At 37.3% G+C, this 27965-nt stretch overlaps 1 protein-coding gene across 8 annotated transcripts; it reads right to left on the bottom strand.

The window, feature by feature from the left end:
* Positions 1-588: 588 nt before the first annotated feature.
* On the bottom strand, positions 589-27965 carry pax3b (paired box 3b). Of its 8 annotated transcripts, XM_088617720.1 has the most exons (10): positions 27825-27965; positions 27506-27619; positions 26609-26844; positions 25890-26019; positions 25229-25372; positions 11221-11420; positions 9331-9496; positions 8597-8811; positions 3588-3831; positions 589-2376 (listed from the first exon to the last, which is right to left on the bottom strand). In XM_088617720.1, the coding sequence occupies exons 2-10, from the start codon at positions 27588-27590 to the stop codon at positions 2342-2344; spliced, it is 1455 nt and encodes a 484-aa protein (XP_088473846.1). In that variant the 5' UTR covers positions 27591-27619; positions 27825-27965; the 3' UTR covers positions 589-2341. The 8 variants fall into 8 exon arrangements, with proteins under 8 accessions (XP_088473846.1, XP_088473891.1, XP_088473901.1 ...); XM_088617765.1 differs by having other exon boundaries at positions 26609-26829; positions 27506-27951; XM_088617775.1 differs by having other exon boundaries at positions 8597-8808; positions 25890-26016; positions 27506-27951.

Below are 27965 nucleotides of genomic sequence, written 5' to 3' on the forward strand. Positions count from 1 at the left end.
TTCTAGAATTTATTGTAGCTTCCATTGTAATATTCTCTTCTCTCTCTCTTTCAGTCTTTCTAATGTCCCTTTTCCCTATGCTTGCAATTCATTTTATTATTTTTCCTGAACTGGAAATTTAACTCAATTCTTTTTTTTATCCCCATTCTATAAATCGGTTTCTCTCTCCTCGATTTTCTTTAATTCGTTTCTTAAAACAATCTCCTCTCAGTATGAAGCTGTTCTGATCTTGTTATACTGCATTCAGCTTAAGATCTGTCTTATTCTTTTGTAGTTGTTCACTTCTGTTTTCCTTGGGAAAAGTGGAACAGTTACACCTATGTCCTCTAGTAGGTGCTCTGTCCAAATATTTGTCCAGGACATACCTGTCATGCCAGTATTGAATTTGATATATTTTAAATACTTTTTAAAAAGTGAACTGGAATGTTGTAGGGATAGGAGCAGGCAGCAAAATACAGACTAGAATGTATAACAGTTTTTTTCTTTATTGAACATTATGCAATCTCATTTGAACAAGTCCTATACTTCTGTGTTGTCTTATGGCAGTTTAATGTATTCATATCCTGAAATTCAAATCAGATCCCAAGCTTCTCGTTTTATTTTTTATTTTTTATTATAAATAGTAAATATTACTGCATTTGTACACAAGACATTTTACATTACAATCATTCTGTGCAGCCATAAAACAAAGGGTACTCAAAATAAAAAAGAACGTTTTATTTCAGTTTCCTCCACCATTAAGACAAATGTACAATCTACTGTAGAGTGCTACATCTGAGACAAGAACTATACGTACTAAACACCAGCTAAGTGGTACAGAAGAATAAATAACACTGTAACTTAGTAGTTGCAGTCCTGTTTTTGTTTGCTGGTTTTATTTACACAGAAGTACTGACTGGGGTGATACACCACTTCATGAAAACAATTTGCCCTTCGTAGGTGTCCATGTCACAGAAAGAAAAAACCGTCAATCCTGTTTTTTTATTTTGCAAAGGAAAAACAATGCGTTAGCTGTTCCAGCACCTTACGTGTGTAAAAAACATCAGCGATTTACACAATAAATCAGAAGTGATTGCATCCTCCGGAGTTTGGAATACACACAACCAGACATGTCGAAGGTCCATTTTAATACAAAAATAAAGATGGTAATGTAAAAATACATTTTTGACACTATATAAGACGTACTCATAGGTCCACTTTTTTCTTTTAAAATTCTGAGGTACTTAATATTGCACTTAGGCAGTTTGTAATCCGCTATATACTTACTGTACATTGGTCTTCCACATATTCTTTGAAAGTTTACTAGGACTGGTGGCACACACAGGCAAATTCCAGTCCCCTCAATTTTTCGGAATGGTTGTAAGCTATTTAAATGTTGATTTCTACACCTTTCTTGTTCAGATCTAAACATTTTCTTTCTGGCTATCCCTTAACCTGTTGTCAAAAATGTCATTCTGACTGTTGTCTAAATTGTCATTATGACATTTCTTTTCATATTCAGGTCCTAATCGCTGATTGTTGTCAGTTTCCTGTTCACTCTCTCCTGACATTGCTTAGGATTTTTCAACTCCTTGTAATTTCCACAAACCTTATGAAAATACTATATGCGTACAATGCTTGTATGCAAATTCCATTTATTTTCAGATAATGGTATTTTTGTTCTGCAAAGCGTGCACTTTTTGTGTCATGTTCGTAGTAGGCTCCTAGTGTACCTGACTTTACAAAGAGGTCTGAGATGAAGCTCAAAATCAAAAGGCTCTAGGCGAGTAAAATTTGATTGATTAATGTTTGATCACCCATTTCAAAGAAACCTTATACGTGTCCTTTAAAAAGATCAGATTTCTATCTGCAATGAATACAGATCCCATCCACCAAAATGACCATAAACCAATGAAGTAGTGCTTACAACACAGAAGAAGGCTCTGTTAGAGTTCTGCTCATCCACACAGACTAGATGTTTTACTGTTCAGATAGACAGTTGCTCCTAGTTTAGCTGTCCAGACTCACTTCAGGATTGTCCCTTGCCAAATTCCATCTGTGTTGCCTTGAAAGCAAAATAACTTGTTGGTGAAGTCTGTTTTTAATGGTCTTTCTGCCATTCATTAGAAATAAAATGCAGAATATATTTTTTTCTTCTTTTTTTGCATGAAACTGGCTTCATTTTCAAAGCATGATGTGAAATTAATGAGTCAGATGCCAGGTAATTTGAGAGGCAGTCCTTTTGGTCCTGATTATCTGAATAAACCCTTCTTGTAGCAGACTGGAGCACAACCCCCTTCCCAAGGTTTTGGAGCAAGGGAAATTTGAGGGTTAACTAGAAGCTTTCAGTAGACACTTCAGTTCATGCAATATCGGGCTTCAAATAATGAAAGGCACCTGTAAAATACAGAGAGAAAGGCTATCTCATAAATAAGGTTATGACAGCATCTCAGCAAGGGGTCGTGTCGATTCTAGTACATTTACGATATTGTCATATCTAATTGGAGCAAACCAAAGATTTAAAGCTAATGTTTATACTATTAGGACAAGCTTGACAATGCAACGTGAATCTGGGACAACAATCAATAATGAATCTTGAGTTGACCTTTGGTTGAAACACATGTTTTCAATATCGGCATGCCAGGGGTGATTTAATTTTTTACAAACCTTCACTTCTACATAAATGGCACGTGCATATCAGGTCTCAGCAATTAATAACATCAAGATGTTGTTGACAGCACATTAGACAATGATTATATATCCCACTCTGTCAAATGCTCTCCACAATATTTAATTTTTTGATAGCCAAGAATATATCCATTACTTATAGTTGTTTCTTGGCTAGATGATTGTGCCAAATCTTATAAAACAGACTCTACTTAGAAACTCAGACCAGATTAATACAGACACTGAATTTCCATGCACTGGTAAAAAGTCTAATCTATAAAATCCTAATTGCAAAGTAATGTTTTCAAATGGGGTTTTGCTGATATTCCAATGTCTGAGCTTTGATATAAACTTTATTGAAATTCAGCAACTTTGCCTGGGCTTATTTTATTTCTAAAATAACAAATATCAAGAACCGATATGTATGGACATTGAGGGCAGCTTTGGGTAAGTGGACAATCATAATTATGTCACAGTAGGGCACTGAAAACAAGTCTGTCAAAATAAAAATGATATATAATAAACACCTGTTTTGAATCATGTTTCAAATCCCTACTTCAAAAGATCATGCTTCAAAATAAATGTTATTTTTTAATCTTTACCCTTATATTAAGAAATTTGCATGAACCCAGGAACATTAATTACTTTCCTTTTACAGTCCATCCTAATGAATAACATATTTACACAAGGTTTCTGCTATGCACATGTAACACCTGATCAAGATGTATACACTGCAATCAGAAAAAAAAAGGTTTTTCTTTGTATTTTAGACATGATGTTAATTTGTAAAGTTTATTTTTCCTATTCTTCCTTACAGTGTAAGTCCATTTTAATTGCTCCAATATCATTCTTTTCCAGTCCATAACAGTATTATGGCTTAGACTGAAATCATTCATTAGACTAAACAGATTGTTAATAAGCAAAAGGGGTATTGACCTTACTTTGGCCGTATTGCCCATACTGATAGCTGGCAACTGGGTCCACGCTGTATCCTGATGAGCTGTAGGTTGGAGGGCAGTATGACTGGGAGCTGGGAAGACTGTCCAGAGTCTTCATGTGGTCCAGTCTTTGACTACAGCTGGCAGACATTGCAGTACTGGGCTCCAGCCCGCCAGTAAGAGGAGAGATGGCGTAGTCACTCTGGGGTTGATGAGGAACACCACCAGGGTTTAAAAGTCCCATTACCTACACAAGGACAGAAGAGAGAAAATACCTTTAACCGCCTGTCTACATATACACCAACAGCAAACAAATCGGAGCATAAAGAGAAAAAAGTTCACTGAGCTGGTCCAAAGCCCTTCAAAACTCAGTGACTGCTTCTCCCACAACCAGCAGACACACATGACAAATATCAGTTCTAAAGGAAAAGCCATAATGCACTCACATGAGAGACTAACAAAAACATCCATTTATTTAAAAAACTACCACATAAACGGGCAGCAGAGGAAAGATTCCCCACTATGACGGGACTAATGATTATTTTTTTCTGGTCACTCTTCTGCTGAGAAATTTTATTAGATGAAAGGTGGGAGAAAGCAAGTGAATGTTTACTAAAGTATATCCCTGTGTTTTCAATAAGGTGTTCTTGGGTTATTAAGTTGCACTGGCAATTTTCATTCATGATTCTTAGTTTTAATCTAAACAGGAAAACGTCTAACATTGTTTTCCTACTAAGTGATGCATTATATTTATATGTGTATGCAGTATAACTAAAAATAAGTCAAATAAATCCCTGGTACAAATGAGTGTATTTTTAATGTTTCATAATCACTGGATTAGGAAATGCTTTGTTTCCATTTAATTAAAAAAAAATCAAATGTTCCTTTCCAGCAATCATCGACCAAATGCTCTAATAAATAAATTATGTTAGCAAATATCAAATCCATATCCATTTAAGTAAATGTTGAAAATAGAAATAAAACTGTGCAATTTGCTTTAGCAACACAAAATGTCACAAATTCTATAAACTTGTAGGACTCTCCTATTAGATCTCTAAAAATTTCGACTGCTTCACTCCAATAAAGGGTTACCATGAAAGATATATTATTAATAATAAAAACATATTCCATGAGGCTTTTGTGCTGATAAAACGTTTGTAAGGGATTGACCTGCAGTTGATTAGTGGCACGATAATCAAATTTAGGGAATTTTTGTTTGGCGCTTGGAGCAGGAAAGAGACCTCAGGCCATTGGTGTCAGTAAACAGACTTAAAATGACCCTCTCATGTACATAGAAATTCATTAAATTTATCTGCAAAAAAAATCTTCAGCACTGTACAGAGCATTTCTTTAAATCATGTTGTTTTTATAGAAATCACGGTGAACCTAAAACTACCAGTACCTTAAATGCATCAATTCCCACAAAACATACTTTCCTCTCTTAATACTTAATCAAAAGCAGGTACATCGAAATCACTGCTCCCTTGGTTTGCTTATAAGTGACATATTATTCTACGTTTATCCAGACACATGGTTTCAGTTAAATCATTTCCCAACCTAAGGACAGAGTGGCTAATGTTGTGTTTCTTGACGCAGTAAAATTTTCCTAAAAAATCGATCTGTGTTTGAAACTCACCACAGGTCCTCTATTAGAAAAGTAAAGTACTGCATTTGTAGACTGATGACAAACTTTTAAAAGCATTTTTTTCCCCTCAGCACGAGATATTTTTTGCTGTTAATGAGCCAACCATTATGAAAGAAAATGCAAAGAATGTAACGTGCTGGCAGCAGTATAGAGAGTGGGCAGGAGCTGACACAGAGAGAAAACAGTGATTTCCTAAGGATAGTTATTAAGCTTATACCATATTTTCAATGCAGAACACGTTGGGGTTTTTATTTTAATTGAAGCAAACCTAGGACAAGCGTGTCTGATAAGCAAACAAATAAATATAAAATAATCGTATAATGCCTGGGAAGGTTTATAATACTGTCTGGTCCTTCACAGGCATTGCAAGGGCCGTCCAGTAATGTGTGAGGTTAAAGCTTGCAGTCAGATTTTGATATCACACTGGCAGCTGGTTATGCAAGTTAAAGGATTCGCCAGAGGCTAGAGGAGGTGCTCCCACCTAGGAGCTGCAAGCTGACTGGGGATAATTTACAGAAGCTCTGTCAGATGAATCTTGACAAATGCCCCTGAAGAGGGCCATGTTGTGTTCCTTACAAATGTGAAACACATGTGGGTCAGGGACCCCATTCGTCAGAAAGAGAACAGAGTTAGGAGCAATTTGGAGGATGGCAGAGGCTTCCCTTTAACAGATCTTCTGGACAGTGTAAGAAAAACAGAACTTGATATAAACAAAACTACCAATGGCCCAGACAAATACAGTGTTACATCTCTCCAGTTTGGTTTCTCTATGAGATTATTAGCATAACAAGAAAACTAGCACCATGGAATAGCCACATGTATCACACGTCTGTGCTGGAACAGATGCAAGGTACGGTTAAGCTGTACAAGAGGTGACTAAAGAGTGAGGACAACTACAAGCTTACGTAAACATGCAAACCTTTATAAAAATGCAGGGGCCCTTAAGTCTACCCAAAATGAATTGCTTCATAAATTCTGTTTCTTCCACAACATGACATATATCAAATCAAACTCTAGTTCTCAACAGGCAGGTCTCAAAAAATACAAGTATCTATAACATTTTAGTTACATTAGTATTAACAGTAACAGAGAAGGTAATCAGTGATTTTGTAAACTAATATGGATTATTTTGCAGGTTTAGGATCTGGATCGGTAGCTTTCTCATTAAAACATGTATTTATTTTTTTTAATATACAAAGTGAGACACTTTGAATTTTTATAAAGATGAAAAACATTTAGAAATACTCGCTATCCTATCCAAAATGGAAATCAGCTCATTTAAATATATACTTTGAACAATAAAATGTTCCACACTGGGCATGGAACTGGGCATAAAATTAAACTGAACAAAATAAGTAATTTGCATAAATTACACACCCAATTATCATACATTTTTAAGGATAGCCTATTCAACAGCAATCACTTTAGCCCTAAACCCCTGCATAATTTTGAATCTACAATACAAATGTTCTGATCTGCCCAGTAGGATAGTTCTTCCCATTTAGAATCAGGAATGACTGCAGAAGTCCGTCCATAAAGCAAAGGCATTTCTGTAGACAGCAAAAGGTGTTAATGGTAAAAGCAGAGCTGACAGATGACCCATCCTTCGCCTCAAAATTAGATCAGCAGACAACATCTTGTCAGACTCCTCCAAGTGTTTAATCTCAAGAAAACAAACAAGCCATGTAATTTTGTCTGTGCAAGCAATAGTTTAAAGGTTTGTAAAAACATGACCTGATCCCACTCAAGGAGGAAGACCACTGAAATGTTTGTGTTTTTGTGCACAAACAGAAAAATGCTAAATAAGAAGTTGCAAACAGTGTAATTGTAGTCATTTTGAGCTTTCTCCAATTTCAATCAAGGTAGCAATTTCTTCAAATAAGTATATGCAGTATAAAAGATTTCATTAAATGTAACAAACTAATTAAGTGAACAAAAAAGCAATATTTTTTAGTTTGAAGTCAAGCATCTTCTTCTCTTTGTAGCCAAAATCAATCAACTTTCGCTTTTTTATGGGGGACAAGTAAAAACAAATTACAGCCATTTGCTTTTACTGGAAGAATATGTCTTACTGACAATGTTTAAAACATAAAACATTCTGTGGAGTTATCACCACTGTGCAGAAACCAGAGATAGTACCTACAACATGAAACTTGCCAGCTTCAGAAAATGAAGAAAGCCCACCAACGAGAGCAGTTATTCTGGCCATCCTTTGTGCCATTAAAATCTCATTTTCTGCCTATTAAAATACCCCTTACTGTTTAGGTAGTGGTGATAGCCAATGATAAGTGTGTAATTGACTATAATTGTCTTTTCAGTTTTCATTTGTGTCATTCTCTGCTTGCCTCTGTATCCTCCAACAGAAAATACTTTTTAAGGGAATAAATAGAGCTGTAAGAAATATTGCCCTTAACCCTTTATTAACTTGCGATTTTAATTATAGATTTTATTGACCTCTTGACATAGCTTAAAAGCAAACTGAAGATCTCTAAAAAAAACACCTGTGCCAAGTTCATGCCAACTTAAAAATGCTAATAGCGGCTATACAGTGTCATCTTCAAACATCTGCTGGGATTTGTGGAAATTAAGCTCCTGTTTCCAACATCACTCTTTAGGAAAATCATAGATTTAATTTTCCTTATGCTGGCACTTCCTCGCAAATTCTGAATCTTTATCTCACAGAGAATGCAAGACACAGTATGTGCATGGTTTTTTTTTTTAATTAAATTTGTTTTTGTTTGGCGAGGGAGATATATACAATAATCCTCAAGCACAAAAGTAATAACAAAAATGGATCCTGGGAAAAAAAAAACCCTGATAGGAAAATTTCAATGCTTCTGACGAATACATATTTTTTTGTAATTTTTCAGTTCTGCCATTTTATTTCTCAGAAATGAATACTGAGGAAATCGGAATGTAACAAGCTCTGTGTGGACATTAATGCAGTAGACTCGAATTTTAATATATTTCAACATTTCTAATAATAAATACATTCTGTTAAATACTTATTATTTAAATTAGTATTAGTAAGTTAATATGTATTATAAATACTTATAATAAATGAATAATACTGTTTATCCACTGGCAATTAATTGATTATTTAAGGAGAAGACAGGAAACTCAGGCCGAAGTATGCCTCTTTAGAGCAAATACGTCGCTAAAGTCTAGTTGAATAAGATGTTTTAGCAAGTTCCTGAGACACTGAAGGAAAGAAAACCCACAGTGTGTCTGGGTCATATGAGCACTGATGAACCAAATGCTGTGGTCTGTCACTGGGCGGCGCATGTAAGCGAATTAGCCCCAGGTGAAACAGCGGTGGAGTCTCCCAGACACAGTGAAAGTTCTGTTTGCAAGGAAAGGGCCTGACCTGAGGTGAAAGGCCATTGCTGATGGTGGGGTTCATGGGGTTGGAGGGTCCTGACGGAGTCACAAAGCTGTCTGTGTAGCCCGAGAAGCCATGGCGACTGGAGGGCAGGCAGTAGGCCGAGCTGCTCTCGGGGGCTGGGTTCAGGCTGCCCTGGTGAACGGAGGTGGGAGGCAGGGGCTGAGGCCTGTGCACAGTACTGCTCTGCTCAGACACTGCTGGAAACACACACATTGCAAACAAAATCAAGTTCAAAATACAGCCACCAGGAGAAGGATAATTCAATTAGAACATTCATTCATAGAAGTATTCATGTGTGAACTTTCCTACTCAAACTAAACTCCAGGAGGTTCCAATATAGTCCACTTCCATTATTCTTATGAAGGTCCATGAATGATTTCATAAGAGAAACTGTTTCTCTGAAAAAGAATTTCACAGTTGCTGGCTACGCTGCTGTACGGAAAACTGGCAAAGTAGGAACACGCAAGACATTATACTGTAAAATAGTCGTGGTGTTTTCACGTAGATAGCAAATGATCCAATAGGTCTGTCCTGGACAAACCAGGAGAGTGCTCTCTCATTTTGTGCAACATTTTCTCTTCAAGTGATATAATGAAGCTGTAAACATCCATTACTGTTCTGGTATTTTTACAACGTGTTCCCTTGGCATCTAAATTAGTTCGTCCAAGTTTCTCAGAGTCCCAGAGTTTCAAAACGACCTACAGTAGCTGGTGTACCTTGTGAGATGGATGTGGGGGGATAGGGACTGTCGGACAGCTGGTAGGGTGGCAAGGTTGGCATTGTTGCTGGGGGAAAACCCCCAGGGATCAAGTGATTAAAAGCCATTAGCTGATTGGCTCCTGCTTGCTTTCGCCATCTTGCTCTTCTGTTACTGAACCACACCTAGCAAAACAGACAAGAGTCTCAGCGTCACGGACACCAGGTTCATAAGCACAAATAACACAGGACTAACAAGGTTTTAGTGTGTAGTTCTGACTTGATAGAAAAAACAAAGATATGTTCTTTGGATATTGTGACAGACCATTTTGAAAGCTAATGTCTTTAAGAATTTAAGTCTGTTTTGTATAACATGACAAAAAAAAACATGCCTTTATCTGGAAATTAACAAAAGGGTTATGTTCTTGGTATGTTACTACTGTACTACTGTACATCTCAGCTCCTATCTGTTGGCATCCTAACAGCCAGGAAATGAAGAGATCACGAGTCAAATGATTGTATGCAACAATCTCTGTTACTTTAGGCTAATTAGATACAAATCTGTAAGGCTGTGTCTGGTAAGCATCAGCAATTATGTTACTGCTTTGTGAAATACATCACATGTCAAAAGCAAAATTACCTCAGGAGACAAGAAATCAAATTCTGTCTTTTGTATTGGCATTATCTGGACTTATCTGAAAACACTTTATAAAACAGGAAATTTAAAAACAATGCTTTATATGCATGAGAACACTTCCAAGCTGAGTATATGATATATACTCTATAAATTAAATATATACAGTCAAGATGTAATCATTAACTCTTTCTGAAGGTTTGTTGAGATGCAGCTCTTTGGGTCTGTTGTATTTGTGACTGATTCACTGGTATTTGGTGCCTCATGCTGGGCTCAGTAAAATATCCATATGTTAGTTGTTGTGGAGAATTTTCTAGGCAGCACATCAGAGCCAGGCTGTGGGAGATGATAGGACTCATGGGAGCAGAAGAGGCTGGGAGGAATGCAGGGAAGTCACAGGGTTAAAGCTACACTATGGCAGCTGTTTTGTTAATGGGGCTGCTGCTTCTACTAACAATATGGGTCACAAGCTCAGCAAAATAAAAGCATCTTAAACCTTTACCCTGAGCACCTAAACCAAGCTTCATATGTCATATGTAATGTACCTGGGTCACATGTACTAAAGGTATTCACCACACTTTAACTCAAATCATCATGTTTGATGGGAAATAATGATCATGCTGAATTGGACATTTGAAATTGGCCTGTCCGAAAGTAGTTTCTGGTAATATTTTAGCTACAGAGCATCAGACAATTTTAGCCAATTAGATATGCATCCATATTGACATAATTAAATTGTTGTTTTTACCAATTGCATTTTCTCTTAGTAAGAGAAAAATTAAGAAAGTTTTTACTTTGTTACTAAACGCTGACTTTATGCAGTATATTCTAATAAACTCCAAAAGAGTGCTGTGCTATATATCCAGTTATAAAATCAAACAATATCACAGCACATTTACACTTTTTACAAAAGTAACATAAAAATTGTAATTCAAACATCGTAAGTGAATATAAATGCAATGTATATTTCTTATCCAAGTCAGGCGGCATTTGTGGAAAATCTACAGTAAATCTGTAATTAAGTGATACTTCTACTGACACATTTTCCAAAGCCTTGACACTCCGCAAATTAATTGAGTAGACAAATTGGGTTTCAGAGCAGTGGGTACTACTCGTGACCTTTTCATACCGTTTTCATTTTCTCACATACGCTCGAGCATAAATACATGTTGTTGAACGAAAAAGGAAGCATAAACCCCAATCTCGACGGGATTAGGAAGGCCTCCTAATTAATTGTCCTTCCTCTGTGCTCCCGAGGGAGGACAGGAAAACTAACCTGCACCCGTGCCTCGGTGAGCTTTGCTCTTTGGGCCAGCTCTTCCCGCGTGTAGATGTCGGGGTAGTGGGTTCTCTCGAACGCCCGCTCCAGTTCCTCCAGCTGCTCGGCCGTGAAGGTGGTTCTGCTCCGCCGCTGCTTTCGCTTAAGAGGCAAGTCGGGCTCAGACTCCACTTCCGAACCTTCGTCCGAGTGGCTCGCTGCCCGGGGAAATGATTATTGCAATGTTAATTTTAACGAGAGTGGAGAGCATCCCTCAGTTTGTTGCAGCAAAAGCTCCTGCTTCCGACCTAGAACGCAGTTCGAAAAGCCTTGAGGCTCTTAGACGTAACAGGTGTATATTCTAAGGCTCTTCTGATTTTCTTTGGATTTTTTTTATATTTTTTTTGTTTTGTGACAAAACCCAAGGTTATCAAGAAGTAACAAGCGCCTCTCCCATAGATCCCTAGTGTCACTTTGTGTGTCACTAGAAGAACAATAAAAAGGCCAGCTTTGATATTTCTTTTTCGGTGCGTTCTGCACATTGGTTGTTTAATAACCAAGCCTTTTAGCGATTATGTTGAGATTAATTATCATAGTTAAGTCTCACTTCACGAGGCGATTATGAATTGAACGTAATGTCTCTGACGTCCCCACATTCCGTTGTAAAACTGAATTTCTTTTCACCAGAAACAAGCTTCATTTAATCTAAATTACCCCTCGTATCTTCCCGGCGAAACATTCTCACCCATTTCCATTTGGTTTTATGCAATTATTAATAAAAAGCTACTGGGGCAGTAAAGGTGAATATATAATAGAACAATTACATTAAATAAAAGTTGCACTGTCTGTCTACTAAAGAGTGTTTTTTTTTTAAATCTCTAATAGAAAAAAAAAGAAAAACCAAACATTGACGGGTGAATGAATTTGCCTTTACTCCCCTTTCACTGTTTACATTGAGTGACCTCCTCTGGGGGTGTATTACTACATATCATGTGTGCAAACAAAGTCCAATTGTAATTGAATATTCCTTGCTTTTAAATAATCCCCTGAACATGATTCTGAGGCATTCGTGTGTGATTGCAGAGACAAAGCAAACACAAAGGACTAATTTTGATCCAGCCAGAGGAGACAGTCTTATACAATTGTATCCATCCTACAAATTCAATTTTGCTCAAGCTGAGTGAACTTTTAAAAACCTCCTTGCAGGTGCATACTAATCTATTTGCTCAGATTTACGTGGGAGAAAAAACAAGGCCCTTTTGGAGGTAATTCAGCAGAAGAGTGCATGAATTGGCTTCCCTAAGCTGTTCGCTCAGAACTGGTACCAAAGCAGGAGACTAAGTCTATTAAAAAATGATTAGGGAACCACAGCCTGCATGACTGGCATCTATTGTCTATGCACTTGAGCTTGCATTTTCACTGCCGTAACTTCTATTGCAAACTACATGTCAGACACAATTTTTCCATTTGTTTCCCATTCCTGTACCCATACTCATACCTATGGTTTTATTGAAAGATCCAAAAATTAATAATATCTCCTATAGGTTTGCAGAGAAGCTGCAATAGAATCTTAAACTATGAGTCATTCGGCAACAATTGCATTGCGTGATTAATAAATGCAAATAAAAGACAAGCAATGCACTTCTTTTCTTACTTGGTAAATCTAGGATTATCTGTCTGTACTACCGGGGGACGTAAAGCTGTGCTCTTTGTTTTCTATAAAACAGAAATACTCTACATGAAAGTTTTCTTAAGAAATAAACAAGAATAAAGAAGTCAGAACAGTTTCATCTTTTTCATCGTCACTCATTTTTATTTCTTTTTTTGACATGTGCTAGGTTTAAACTCCCAGGGAATCCCAGAGTTTCGCCCACAGTTCATTACAAATATTGGGATTTATTCCTTATTTTAAATTTGGAAACTTTAATGGTACTTCTTTCAATAGTAGCATACATTTTAACTTAGTCCTTAATCTGATTCCAATGTTGTGTGATGTTATGAGAACTCGGCTATAAAATGTGAACAACTTTGCAAACGTCATTCCATGATACTTTTACTGGGAAGAATCCAGTCATTTTTACCATGAGATTTTCATTGCCGTAGGTGAAAATGACTGATATCCACTCGCAGAAGAATAAAAAAAAACAAGGTAACGAGGCAATAATGCTGACCAGGATGTCAAATCATCCTGCAGGAATGAAAAAGAAATGAAAAGAGGGCATGGAAAATCAGGAACCGCAGCAACAGATAGCTCCAGAACAAATTTTAATTAAAAAAAAGAATTACTGAATTGGGAATCCCTCTTTGTACTCGACCCCTGGCGACCTCAGGAAATGCTTTTCCTAGTTAACGCTGTGGGTTATGAGCATTTTGGGCTGATTTCATAGGGATTTGGACAGAGGGAATTCTATAATTTTCACAGACTCCAGCAGTATTCTTTATTACATTACGATCGGGGATGGGAAGAAGTGAAACTGGTGAACAGCTAACTTATTAACCAAATTCATTTGTAACAAGATATGTTATGCAGGCTTAAGAACCATAAGATAAAGTCCAAAACTGCAACAAGTCTCTGTGAAGCTTATTAACTCTCATGTGTGATTCTGGAATTCTTATTTTTAATAAAACAAACTATTCTTTTGTTATGATTGGGAACAAACAACTGAAAATGAAGATGATGAACCTTATCATCCCTCAGCCCTCAAACAAACCTGTTTTTCTTTGTTCCCTTTGAAGCTGTGTTAAAAAAAAAAAGCTAAGCGCCTTTTGTAAAAAAATCGAAAACAAAATACCCCCGCTGAAAAAAAAGCAAATGTCCGAGTTTTGACGGGCAACGGCCGGACAACTTCCCTGTTTTGCGAAAGCACAAACAGTAAGAAAAAAAAATAGAATTAAGAAAAACAAGCCCTGTAAACTGAAAAAGATCCTGAACTACTGTATCATGTTTACTGGCTTGCAGGCCAGGCAGGGTTTTAAGTAACTCTGATACTCCATCATGGACTCAGAGTTAATGGCAAATGACACTTTACTTTTGTGATCCTTGGGATTTTTTTGTTGACTTATTTGGCTGCCTTTGTTGAGCTCTAAGAAGCAGCCTGTGGCTCAAGCCTATTCTGCCAATTTGCACGCTCCATCTGTGGTATCCATCAACAGGGCCTTTGCCCGCATTCAGGGCTCTGACACCTGCCTGGTAGGGTGCTGGAGACACAAAGAAGGCTGGAGTGGAGAAGCTGGGGGCTGGGGATGGACGCACAGCGGGGGTTAATCCAACCTTCCTTGTATGCAGAGCCTGGGATCACCTGAAACTCTTCCCCCCACACTCCTCTGTATATTCAACCAGGAGCCCGGCCCGACACCGGCATTGTCGAAGGACAAAAATGGTTGGGAAGAAATTGCAGGCCCGAACGAAAAACGGGAGGTGTTTTCAACCGTCCGGAGGGGGGGGTGGGGGGTGGGGGAGAAACAGAAAACCGACAAAGTCAAAAGCAGCCCGGTTCGGAACGCCCGACAAGAAAACAGTGATTGAGAAATACGTGTACCGTTTATTTTTTCAATGGGGATTGTGTGGGAATAGCTCAACCCTCACATTAAGTGGTGATAGAGCACAGCATGCCTGGGATCACGCCTGAAACAGCACCAGTCCGAGAGGACAGTTGCAAAGTGAGCGCGTCCGAACTGGAGTCCCCTTACTCCTGCGTACCTGAGGCGGGGAAGTCTGCTCTGTACCCCCTGCTTGCTTCCACAGCAGAGCAGCGTCTTTTCACATGCCCTTCCCCCTGGGCATCTTTGTCTCTCTGTGAGGGGCCACTAACAGGAAAGCCCTTGCTCTGACAGCTCTCTGCCTACCAAAATGGTGCAAATAAACTCTGACACTCTACAACTCCCCACGCGCGCCTTCCAACCGGTGAGGACTAATGATTTAATAAGCCTCTTGCTAGCGGCACAAAGCAGGCCCTTAGTGTCAGGAGGGAAAGGAAAAGTGCTACACTGTTTTTTTTTCTTAAATCACCCCCCCAAAAAAAATGCTTGTTACATGTGACACAAGCTATGCAGAGGAAAAGTCCACAGCCAAAACCTGTGGAAATCTGTGAACTGCTCCAAAAGAAATAAAACTGTGGTACTCTCTAAAGAAAACGCAGAATAACAGTGTTATATTAAAGTGGTAAACATGTAAAACTTTAAAATTCACGGCACTGCATCCATTTTTTTATTTTTAAAGTTTGAAAAAAAATCCAAAACGTATTTTTGGTTGCCTTTTTCACATCAAAATGGGCTAACTAAAGAACAAAGCCTCCTTGTATATTTAAATAAAATGTATTGATTTTCTACCCATTCAACAGAAGAAAAGGATCTGCTTAATTTGAAGTTTAGCCAGATTAATACAAACATGTATATTTACATTCCAAATTAATTAAATGTAATTATATGTGTATGTAGATTTAAAATACAGCATTAGCAACTAAGTAGATCAGACTTTTAGATACTTTTCAGACACTCCCTTAACATTATATTTAACCAATGAAAGGTATTTATATACGTTTAAGTTCACCATTCATATGCCAGTCACATAGACCCCCTGTTAGCGGCAGATGTTAACACAACAAAAGACTAAAACATTTTACAGACAAACGGCTGTGAAAAAATAAATACAAAATAGGTAATGCCTTTATAAACAGAGAACTAAACTAAAAACTGGGGCCTGCTAACCACCAAAAAGCCTACCCTATAATCTTATTCAGGTATGTCCACACAGAAATGCTGTCTTCTAATTCACAATTCATTACAATATAAGGTTCCACACAGTCTTTTAAATAATTTGTTCTAGGGTACAGACTGAGCATTCCTCAAAGAGTTTTGTGGACTTCGTGAAACTTTTTAAGGGAACTAAATATCTTTACTTTAATGGAATATCTCTTGCAAGAAAAGGGAAAATAACCATGGAGGCTACTTTGCTTAGACTCAGAGGAGTATACGAAGTCCAGTATACGCCATATGTGCACCAATTACAGCCCTTATCAAAGAATTGCCATTCCTTCCTTTGGGAGCTGTTAATGAACTGGGTAATTGAGCTGCTGACATGTGTTACCCAAACAAAACAAAAGGAAGAAGAGACAAATGAACAATTTATTTGCGCAGGGAGCAGTTCGTCTTTTCAGGGAATAGGGGACTAAGTGACTGACTGAATGCATAAAACAGTACATTGAAGCCAAGCAGATGCATGTAGAATAATAGTTAACTGACAGCTTATGGCCCATCTGTGCCTAACATTTTGTTAAAAGGAACTCACTTGACTTGCTAAGGAGCCAAATCATACAGCTGCCCGTGTGTGAGCGCTAAGTTAAAGGAATAAATCATTACCTAATCTAGCTCATACTTCGCATGACAAAAAGCCATAAACAGTTACACTGGGACATTATGTCAGCACAGCATGACATAGTTATTATTCATTTATAATGTGGATGTGACGGTTTCATTTTATTCTGTAATATGCACCACGCAAAGCGTAATACAATGGCACACAGCACATGCAGAGAGAGATGATACAGTGTTTACAGCCAATTGGTGGATGTAACTGCATTCTCTGTGGGTGTAGAATGTGGAAGATAAGGTGTTGTTTTAGGCAAGCTCACTACTAACCAAATTACCAAAATTTTAAGTGCTATGTACAACTCAGGAATTTGAACAGTCATTAGGGTCACTAAAGCTATATATGTTTATTGTAGATAATTGCAGCGCTTACAAACTACAGAATACACTTTCACTTCAAAAGCAGTTCTTCAGTTTCTCAACTGTGTAAACAAGGATGGAATCTTGTTCAGAGTTTTTCACTCTATGATCCTAAACAACTTCTGCTACTTTACCATCATCCCCTGCCAACTGTTTTTTTCTGTTTTGTTGCTTTATTCTTTTCTGAAAAAGTTTTGTAGAATATTACAGAGACTAGCTACAGCGCAAAAAGATACAGGCATGTGCATTTCACATTGTAATATATGTTTGTGTTTGTTTTTACAGAAAAACATGAAAAATAATTAACTTTTTTTGTTGATAGTGCTACTAGTTCTATTTCCATAACGGAGAAAATAAATGAAAAACCGCTTAAGAACTAACAACCAGATACAGCATAGCCAATAATTATCCACTTAGTCTATTCTCCTGTCTGTTGTTATTGTCACTGCTCTTTGTTTTGTCTTAGCTTTGAGGCCCTGATATTGTGTTTTGTGTCTAACGCTTTAAAACTTCCAAATGAACTTGGATTAATGAGAGAATTTGTGTTTAATCTCAAGATATAGTATGGTTTTGAATTATTTTGTCACAGAATTCTCAGCTTTACAAGCCATACATTCAGAATTATAATATGGTTCAATGAAAGAAGAAAAAAAATGGCTTTACAGAAAGTTAGTCTACACTCAATGGGGGACATTAGAAATAACTTATTCTTTCTCAATTATATTATTCACACTTGCATTTGGAATGCTTTGCAAAGCACAGAATTAGAAATTGAAATTAGCAGGCCAATTCTATTCTGCTAGGGAAAAACGAGAAAGTGCATTAGGCTCAACAAGTTATTTTAAATCTCTTTGTGTGCGAATCTGCTCAATTTGAAGACGTTATCTGACTGTTGAACACAAAACAGCATAACAAGGCTTAAATTAGTTTCAGTCAGTCAATAGCTGTGAAATCAAATATTAAATTTGTTATTTGAAGTTTTGAGATTAAATGGATACATATTTTACGTATTGTAAGCCATTGTGTTTCCTCCTTGAAGACCAAGGCTTGATACCTGTCAATTTTAACTAAATATAATTTTAACCCCATTTTTTTAAAGGCTGGTCTGTTGACAGACACTGACCTAATGTTAAACTCTGACCTGCAGGAGTCTCGGCATTAACACTTTGTTCTTAGCTCACTGGTGTATAAGAGCTCCACTGCCTGACCCCACACTTTCCACACAATGTCAGCCACTAAAGTACCACTGACAAGGAGGTTTTCAAAGCTTTTAATTGACTTAGAGCAACATTTGCTTCCCTTCATTCTTGAACGGTGTTTCTTAAAGTGTAAAAGCTCAAATCCCGCAAAGATACAATGCATGTTTGTATTGTCATTTACACGTTGTTCTATTTTGTTTTAAGAAGGGTGGCAGTCCAAATGTTTCCTAATGTGCATTTAGCATGAGCATGCCTTTCAGTATCTGTTGTCCTAGCAGTTTAAATTCCTAATCAATTTTTCCATCTCATTCCTCTAGATATTTAACCTTTAGAAGTATACATATTTATTTATTTTTCAACTTAATAAAATGCACTGATCCATGACTCTGTCTCTTAAAACACCTCTTCATTTTCTGGGAATTTATGTCTTCAAAGATTTGGGCACATCGGTATTTAAGAAAACAGTATATTTCTGTGGGAGTGTGGTTCCGGAAATATACGGAAACATATTGAAAATGCTCCTTCATTTAGAGTATGTCTGAAACAGATCAGACGCACTCCACATTTTCTTTTATTCATGTCTTATTTTTTCCAGGAAATCAAACTTGGCTTTGTAGAAGATTAAAGAGTACTGATGAATAACAGAAGGTGAATCCCAGTTGCACATAGTAGCACGATCTGAAACATGAGCAAGACTGTTTTCTCATCACTGATGATAGTTAGAATCTAGCCTACCAAGCTGTATGCTTGTTTTATTACTGACTGATTTTTGGTCAAAGAACAACAAAATACCATCACGTCCTATGGCTATGTTTCCCAGGGTAATTAGATAACACAGCAGATTGTTAGTCGAATGCTGTTCAAGTTAAGTGATTGACAAGCCTCTGTCTGGCTGCTCAATTAACTATTTCATTTTGTTGCTTTTTTGCAGTTTAGCTCGGCTAATACTTGCAACAAATAGAAAGTGTTTCTATAGAAGCTATTCTCCTTGACCTTCGCTTGCCCATTTTCTTTCAGTCACTTCAAACTGTCTTAAATGGGCTCTGTTGAATACACCGAGTCCAACAGGACTCCAGGTTCATCCCAGTCCGTGCCCTGAATTCCTCACTTCAAAGATTGGCCGCATTCATTAATTGCCCTTTGAATTAATATCAGAGGGTCACAATGCGAGTGCCAAAAGAGAAAGAGGCTTTAATGAAGCATAGAGCCACCATTCATTTGCAGATAAGCATGTTTTTATGGTTGGATGGTCACTATGTGGAAAGCCTCAAGAAGAAGAGGAGGAAGAGGATGAAGAGGACGGAGACAGTGAAGGCGATAAAGAAGAATGATATGGCACAGAGAAGAAATAAGCAGTCTTGGCATCGTGGTACGCTGAGTCCCATCCTTAGCAAAAATTTCACAGTGTGTAATGTGTGGCTTACATATGTCACGAGTAATAATATTTGTTCCATTTTTGTTTGGAACTTGACGCAGACTTTGGAGAAAAACAACAACATTTTTTTCGATATACAGTAAATTTCCCTTGTTCTTCACAGTTCGTGTTTCCCAATCTGTTCATAACAAGCAAGCAGTCTGTGTGACTCTGTGTCATGCAGATTTGGACCCTACATTGAATTGAAAGGCAGTAAAAAAGATTAGATGTGAAACTTTAAACAGTAGTCATAGAGCTAAAAGCTCCCTAAAAATGAAGAACATATTCCTCATTCTTCTCTAAACCGCACGCCCATTTTTAAAATGCTTCAACTTTTGAAAACAACACAGTAGGACAAGATGTGAGAGCAAAGGAAGGTTACTGCAGTTGCCCAGGCTTCCCCTGTATCCCCAATTACTTCACACAGTTTAAGTTTCGGAACTTGTGCGAGTGTTAAGTCCTTCAAACTCAAAGTTTACATCCCCACTTCCTAAGGGCTCACGTTTAAACAAATGTTTTTAATTTACAAATTAAACATGTCGAAAGTGAAAAGTCCCCCTCCTCACTGGCATCGCTCCAGTGTATCGAGATTAAATTCTATTGAGAACAGTACTGGCTAAATGCTGGAGAGCCAGTTACTCACTTTATTTACACAAACAAAGTCCCTCTCAGTTTCTTTGATAAAGGCAGCTAAATCTTTTTGCTCTTTCATGTTTTGTCAGCACTTGATTCCTTTTGTCCTCTGGCTATTTGCCTGGCTGTGGACAATGAAGCAGGAAGAATAGAAGCAGATTGTTGGAATGGTCCTCAATAAACCTAATTATGACATGTTGACTGCACTCACCATGACATATTTGAGCGATCCAGGCTTATTCAATTAGCCTTTCCAGGATCCCTTTCAAAAATAAAGTTATCCCTTTGACTGTTTGTATTTCTGAAAGGTATTTTTGTTCAGTATAAATGGGAATCCCCAAGACTAGGCTCGCTTTCCTCTGTAACCCGGGCTAATTTTAATTAACTAAATGAGGTTAAAATGAGATAAGCATTTTTTTTTTTTTTGCAAGACCCAGAATAAAATGAAGTGGGAGTGGTGATCTATGAATTGCTGTTTTCCACTCTGTATTTAACTTACCATATAAAAGTGTGGGATCTTACAGAAAATAGGAAATATAGCCAATTTGCTTCTGTTTGCATAAAACTGCTGTCTTTTCAAACTGTCAGAAGCGGAGCCTTGCCTGAATAAATATATGTTAGTTGTACAGTAAATGCTTTAGTGCTCCTACTGAATTTTCTGTCAGTCTCAAACTGTATTGCACGTCTCGTAATGTATAGGCTGATCCAAAGCTTGCATTGTCAGAGCTGATAGGGGCAGCAGTGTTCCTTACAAGCATTATGGTTCCTAAACCCATGCCGATATGTAACTTGAGACTTGTTCCCAGTTTAAATTTGGCCTAAAAAGTTTAAAAAAAACAACACCACCTCTTTAGAACCGATGTCTTTCACAAATGAAGTACAGCAATATGTCTGTAATGGCTCTCGGGCAACACAGCACAGGGGTATCAGAACCTAGGACCATTTTCCCAGACAAATAAATCTAAATGATTTGCCTTTGATCTCAGTACTTAAGGGGATCTAACAATAGTTGCTAACCAACAAGGGGCAGGAGTACTGGCCCTTCTGCGCACAACAATGGCCTCAGCAAACAACTACTTAATCAATATTTGGCCAAAGATACTGAAAACTTCCTTTTCAGATTTTAATTCTAAGTTGTAAAACAACAGCAGGATAATCCATAGGCGTAAAACCCAAAATTCAATAGGACTACCTCTTTACTGTCCAACAAGTTGTATAATCTATGGTTATTAAGACTTCCATTAGGAAAGCTCTTTGGCATAAATAGTCACACTGGGTAAAATATTTAACCTTAAACTGACACTACACTAACAATCCTCTTTTAAAAGCAAGAAGTTAAACCTTTGCAAATCCTGTTCCTTTAAATGAGGTCATGGTGAGAAATTAACACTAGAAGAACCTTAGAAAGATTTACATGGATTGGTTTTTCCTATAAACCATGCCAGCTGTCCAACTACAATATATGAACTTTATTTTACAAGTCTGGAATTGTATTCCATTTGAAGGTTCAGTTGCACCAGCTAGTATTGTCCACAATCATAGTGTTACAATAAATCTAGTAATAATGAAACACAAATACCCAGCGATTCGCTGTAGAAACCACTGAATCCCAGAACCAACATTATAAGCAGTTATTTTATTATTTATGGTTACAGTAGCACTTGAATTAGAAATAAAGCTGGTAGCCTGCAGGTTACACGCAACTCCTCCCATCAGATTGTCTTCTATGAAGATGCTTTTGGGATTTGATTTATTGCGGCCTGTTAAGCACAATTTGCTCCCAAATTAACAGGAGACCTGTTTGCTGCTATGGCTCATTTCCCTCCGCTGTTTTACTGCTCTACCCGTGAGAATCCTGCAGTCAAGCGACCGTTAACTACAGTCGAGTCTTCCAATTGACCAACGCGCAGTGTCTGGGCTGCTGTAGGCCTGTATATTTCCATCTATACTTCGGCTAAATGCGTGTTTTCTGTGATGTAAAACCTCTATAATTCATACAAGCAATCAATTACGCGAAATCGATAAGTACAGCTGTAGTTTGCACCTCTTATGTTTTACATCCTACAGCTGCCTGTTTGTGCAGATAACGTAATATATGAATAATTGTTATTGCGGTTGTGTTTTTACTCCTGGTTTTATTTCCTTGCAGCCCACAGTTTGATCCCTGCTCAAGTTCTATCAAGAACAGATCACACTAACCTTTACCCCTCCCCGACCCTGTCATGACACTTCAAAGTCAGCGCAACAAGTCGCTAATTGTAAATTAACATCTAAATATTTAATCTTGAGTTCGCCTGTCGCGTGTCTAAACTACAGTAATCAGCTGTCTTTAATTCCATTACAGCATAAAGAAAAAAAAATGATTTCAAAAAATGACAAACAGGAAAAGCCGGCAAGCATTTGTCCCACTCGAGTGAACCGCTCCCCTTTGTTCAGACTCCTGAAACGGGTACAGAAATTTCACGAATGTGCGCCCCAGGCGAAGGGGGCGGGTTTGGTCTGAGATGAAAGTGAGAAGAAATAAAAGAGTCGATTTAATCTGCTTGAAGAGATTTTCGGTTCGGGGGTGAGTTTGATGGGTGAATATTGTAGCAGTGCGCATGACTAGGGCGACTCCATTGTGACCACACCTCAGGGCCCAGTTCCCCTCTCTGGGGAAACATTGGTGTCTATTCAAGAGAGGACTCTTTAATACACTCTCCAAATCATTAAATGTCACACAGCTCAGCAACAGAAACATTTAGAAGACCCAATTAATGTTAAAGAGGGCCAGAAGAGGGTATTACGGAATTAATACAGCTAATCCTAAACGGACAAGTTCTTATATTAGCCAATATTATAAGTAATAACGAGTGGTGGGCTATTATTATTATTATTATTATTATTATTATTATTATTATTATTATTATTATTATTATTATTATTATTATAGTTGATGTTGTTGCTGCTGCTGCGGAGTTTTTTAGATTCCGATATATAATCTAAAAGACTTTAGTACAGGCTGCATTGTGTTTGTTATAGCCTTAGCCTTTTATTTTTGTGGGGGACACTTTCCTCAGTTCCATAATAAATCCAGTACTAGAAGGGCTTTTGGTCTCTTTGTTCCTAATTTATTTTCCATTTCTCGGACCTTTGGTAGTAATAGTACCTAACATGTCTGATACAACATCTAGCATGTAGTTCATATTTCCGAATTTGTGGTTTTAGGCTATATGCATGTTCATCTCTCATTTTGCAAACATTTTCAAGAAGCGCAACAGGTCTTTATAAAAGCTGACAAATGCTGTTTCAAACATGTTAAATTAACAATGCGGTACGTATGAAACGGGATGCTTCTGCTTCTGCTTTTTAAAGAATGGTTTCAATTGTGTCTTTGAATGGCAGTCGGCATCTTTAGACGACCTAAAAGACTCCAAAAGAAACATTTTGTAGGTGAAAACGGCCATTTTTCCACGGTGGAGAGTCCATAAAACTGCTAGGAGCTGCAGCTATTGGAGATCACTGAATAATTCATCCCTCATTGCAAGCTCATAATGTCTTTTCTCAGCCCTTTGTTGGCCTGCTTTCTCTTCTTTTCTCTCTGAATTATAAAAAGGTTGCCTTCTTTTGTACTGGCCAAGCTGCTGCGAGCCCGGGCTTTGTCACCGAAAAGCTGAAGTGTGAGTTTCAATGGACTCTCTCTCCTTTGTTTTCCAAGTTCATCTCCAAGTGTTGATTGTGTACTGAAGGCCGGCTTTGTAAAAGATGGAACAGTTGTACAAATGTTTGATCAGCTCATTTGGGACTTTTTGTCTCCTCCCTGGCCCGTTTGCAGAAATATTTAAGTACAGTAGCCGCTAAAGCCAACAACCAGAAAATTATTAGTGGGTTCAACCGACTGAATCCTTCGCGTTTTTTTTTAAACCAGAACATCCATTAGACTTTAGACCAGGCTCTGGATCGCAAATTACAAGCGCGTTATTTTGCAGTAAGGTCGAGTCCGCGGTATTTCTGATACCTTGACACTGTATCAATATGGACAAGCAGTCGATTTGATTTTTAAAGCGCCCGCCCTCGAGTTGACGACCGTTCTTTTAAAAATCCCAGCCTTTTTTGAATCATCAGATATACGAAGCATTCAAAATATACCTACACGAATACTGCAAAACGACACGAAGAAAGACAAATGAAACACTCCTCGAGTTCGAACGGATGATCATTCCTAGGACTTTTTCCTAACTTTTTTTTTAACAACCGCAAGATAAAAAAAAAAATGATTGGGAGACCCACTCTTATTAAATGAAACCTGATCACTCTGTAATGTACAAACCAATAAGTTAAGCGGGGAAAAAAAAAAACAACATTATCACTGCGTTCGTTTTTTTTTTTTGTATCGAAAAGATATCCGAGTCTACGCAAACGAAATCGGTAAAATTAACAATTTTACTTCTGATGTTTATATAGGATGTTAGTATTGTCTCTCAGTAGTTTTTGTTTTCGTTTCGATACGCATCACACACAGTCACTTTCTAAATGACTGCCGTGTTATCATTCCATGGCTGGTGTCCCGGCCTAACACACGCGTGAAGGCATCAACAGGTTTGAGGCCGATAACAGTTTATCCATTACGGGAGTGCTTTGATGTCGCCTCTATCACCTCTTGTTTAAATTACTCTCAACACTTACTGAAAACATTTACCACCTGACATGACAAGCTCTCAAAACACAACGGTAGGAAACTTCCCACACACTGCACTGAAACGCAAGTGCCTTCTAATTCGATTTTGTTTCTGGGCTACATTACAATTGCATTTTATTTTTAAACCCCACAAAGACATTGATAATATCGATCATGCTCTCACGTATTACATTATTGCGCCGAATGTTAAAATATTTTTTTCGAAGCATACATAAGACCTGCTTGTGACAAAATAAATATCCACAATAACTTCCTTACATTAGTATACACCAGATTAACTACTTTTATTAACAGCAGGCTAGCTACATTTACTGAGATACTACTTTAATCACTAGATATCCCTTTTTATTTCTCAAAATAAAAGACACAACTTACATCTATCTCCAAGGATCCCATCGATACTGTGTTTCGTTTTCTTTTCATTTTCTTCAAACTCTTTTCTTTCGATTTCATCATCATCGTCTTCATCTTCACCCTTGCCTCCAAATTTACTCCTCATAATTCGACTAATTGAGCTCACTTAAACAAGTAAAAAGTAACGAATTAAAATTAATAAAATATATTCCAAGCCATAATGCAATTGATTGCAATTTTATATAGAGTAAAATGTAAATTACAATAAAAATAATACATTTTCACATAAAACAATCCTACGTACATCCATACACCTAATATGCTCCTGTTTCAATATTATACAGGTGTGGAAAAAAACCCACACAGGAAAATTTAACAAAAAACAAACGGTTAAAAAAACACCTGTTATATGCGGTTTAGGAATTTTGGATTTCTATCTAGGCGTATACATATAAATTTGGATTTCAAATTAAATGTAGCAAAAGTACAGTGTAAAACGGAAGTTTTCAAATGAAAAGACTTAACAACTAAATGAAAATTCGAGATACTTTTGATTTTATTTCTTGTAACTATAAATACATGTTTTGCCTTAGCAAAAAACAATATCCACTGACTGTGTGCCTATCCAAAATAACGAAACAAGAATTAAGTGAGTTTGTATTGAAAACATTTCTTGAAATACCTGAGGGGACAGTATTTCGGTCACAAATTCCATCCTTCAGTAATTTATCACGTATTTCCCAACTAAACATCCCAGGATTGTCTCTCTTATATTCCTCAATTTTCTTCTCCACGTCTGGCGTTGTCACCTGCTTTAAGTGATAAGAATTTACAATAATAACAATTCTAACAATAATGAAGAGCTATTGATTGTATCGATTGCAACACTTGTCGCGCATTGCATGGGACATTGATGTGTTCACGTGCTGATTATTAATACTTTTTAATTTATTAATTCACGCATTAATACCGTGTGGAAGAGTACACTTTGCAGAAAAAATATTATCTCTCCATTATATATGCATACAGTTTGCATCAGACAAAATAATTTCCACTCTTGATGCACTTTAAAAGAATATAAGTTTTTTTGTAGTGCATTACATTCGGGAACACATATCAATATCGACATATATATATTATTGTAGGTATACATTTATATTATGCATTTCCACACAAAAAAAACCTGTAAACACTGTCACATTGCGAAGTGCCATTTAGCTGAGTTTTAAAACTTGAAATCATGGAGTTAGTTCGAAGACGGAAATTGATGACGTGAGATTCCCCTCAAACGTTGATATAACGGCGTTAACATTTTAAAGGACCGTCGTCTCTTAAAAGAAATGTCTGGATACCACGATTTCTATATTCTGCTCTACTTAGAAAAACGTCTTCCTGCCTCACCTTGGGCTTGCTTCCGCCGATAGCTCCGGGTCGGATAGAACCTGTCTCTTGATACCTGCATAGGATTTTTGACACACAGCCGTGGGACACTCTGAGCTGGCGTGAGATGACACAGGGCCTTATACCGTGATGAGCCATTTCCACAATTTTGTGCCTGATATGATTTGGTAAAGGTCTGCCGTTTATGAAAACTCCACCAAGCTGATTTACTCTTCCTTGACCTAAAGGGGTAGAAACTTAATAAAGAAATAAAAGTGATAACGGCTGTCAATTCTTCTAGATCGGTATAACCATTTCCATTTGTTAACATTGTTAATTTAAAACGTTACATTTTAACTGCTTTCGGTTGTTGGCTTTAGCCTATAAAGGCATGAGATCTGCTATTTCAAAAGACATTTAGAAATAAATTTGTAATACGTTTAATACGTATGGATTAAATCCGAGCCAGTATTAGTTAATTGTGGCAACACTTGCTTCTAAATTACTGATGTATAATATTTTGATTTAACATATTTGAAAACATCTCAAATTTAACAAACGAACGTCCAATTTGTGGAACGAATTCAAATTGAATGGACAAAACAAGACAACATTTTCAAAACACGTTTTTTTGTGTGTGTTGTTAAAACACATACTGTAGTATCAGAAAATGGCAGTTTTCTTAAACCGAGCAATAATTTATAAGTTCTCAGAAAACGAAGCATTTGTGCTATCCACTGTGTCTTTTCTTATTGTTTTTATAACATGTGCATTGTCCTGTAACGGCATGTAATTAAATAATAATAATAATAATAATAATAATAATAATAATAATAATAATAATAATAATAATAATAATAATAACAATAATAATAAATACAGTTGGGATTCTGCAACCCTTTGAAAATGTCAATTTACCTTCAAGTGGAAATCCGCTACGCGGGTAATTCTGCCCAGGCGAGGGTCTCATCATCCTTGGCACTGCCCCAGCTATCGCTGTCATGTCTTTGCGCACTTCGATAAACTTGTGACCTTGCGTTTAAGGTGTGGAAGCAGAAAACGCAGTAATGTTTCTTTTTTCTCTCGCTCTTTAAAAAGTATCTGTAGTCCAGGCTGCAATCGTTTCGCTCTTATGAAGCTACGAGACGCTTCCTTCTGTGCCAAATGATGTAATATCCCCCCCCCCACCCCCGCACAAAAAAACTTTGGCAAAAGTAAAAATTCCCGACAAGTTTACCAAGTGCGGTGCTCCGCGGTCCTGAAGATCTAACAGGGTTAGATCTGTCACTAAATGAAGAACTTCATATACTAGTGGCGTTGTTGTTGACACAGATCGAGGGAATGGTTCTATGGGCAATAGTGAAACATTTAATAGTTG

This window comes from Lepisosteus platostomus, chromosome 2 (genome assembly GCF_059453375.1).
Source record: "Lepisosteus platostomus isolate fLepPlt1 chromosome 2, fLepPlt1.hap1, whole genome shotgun sequence".
Classification (NCBI taxonomy): Eukaryota; Metazoa; Chordata; class Actinopteri; order Semionotiformes; family Lepisosteidae; genus Lepisosteus; species Lepisosteus platostomus.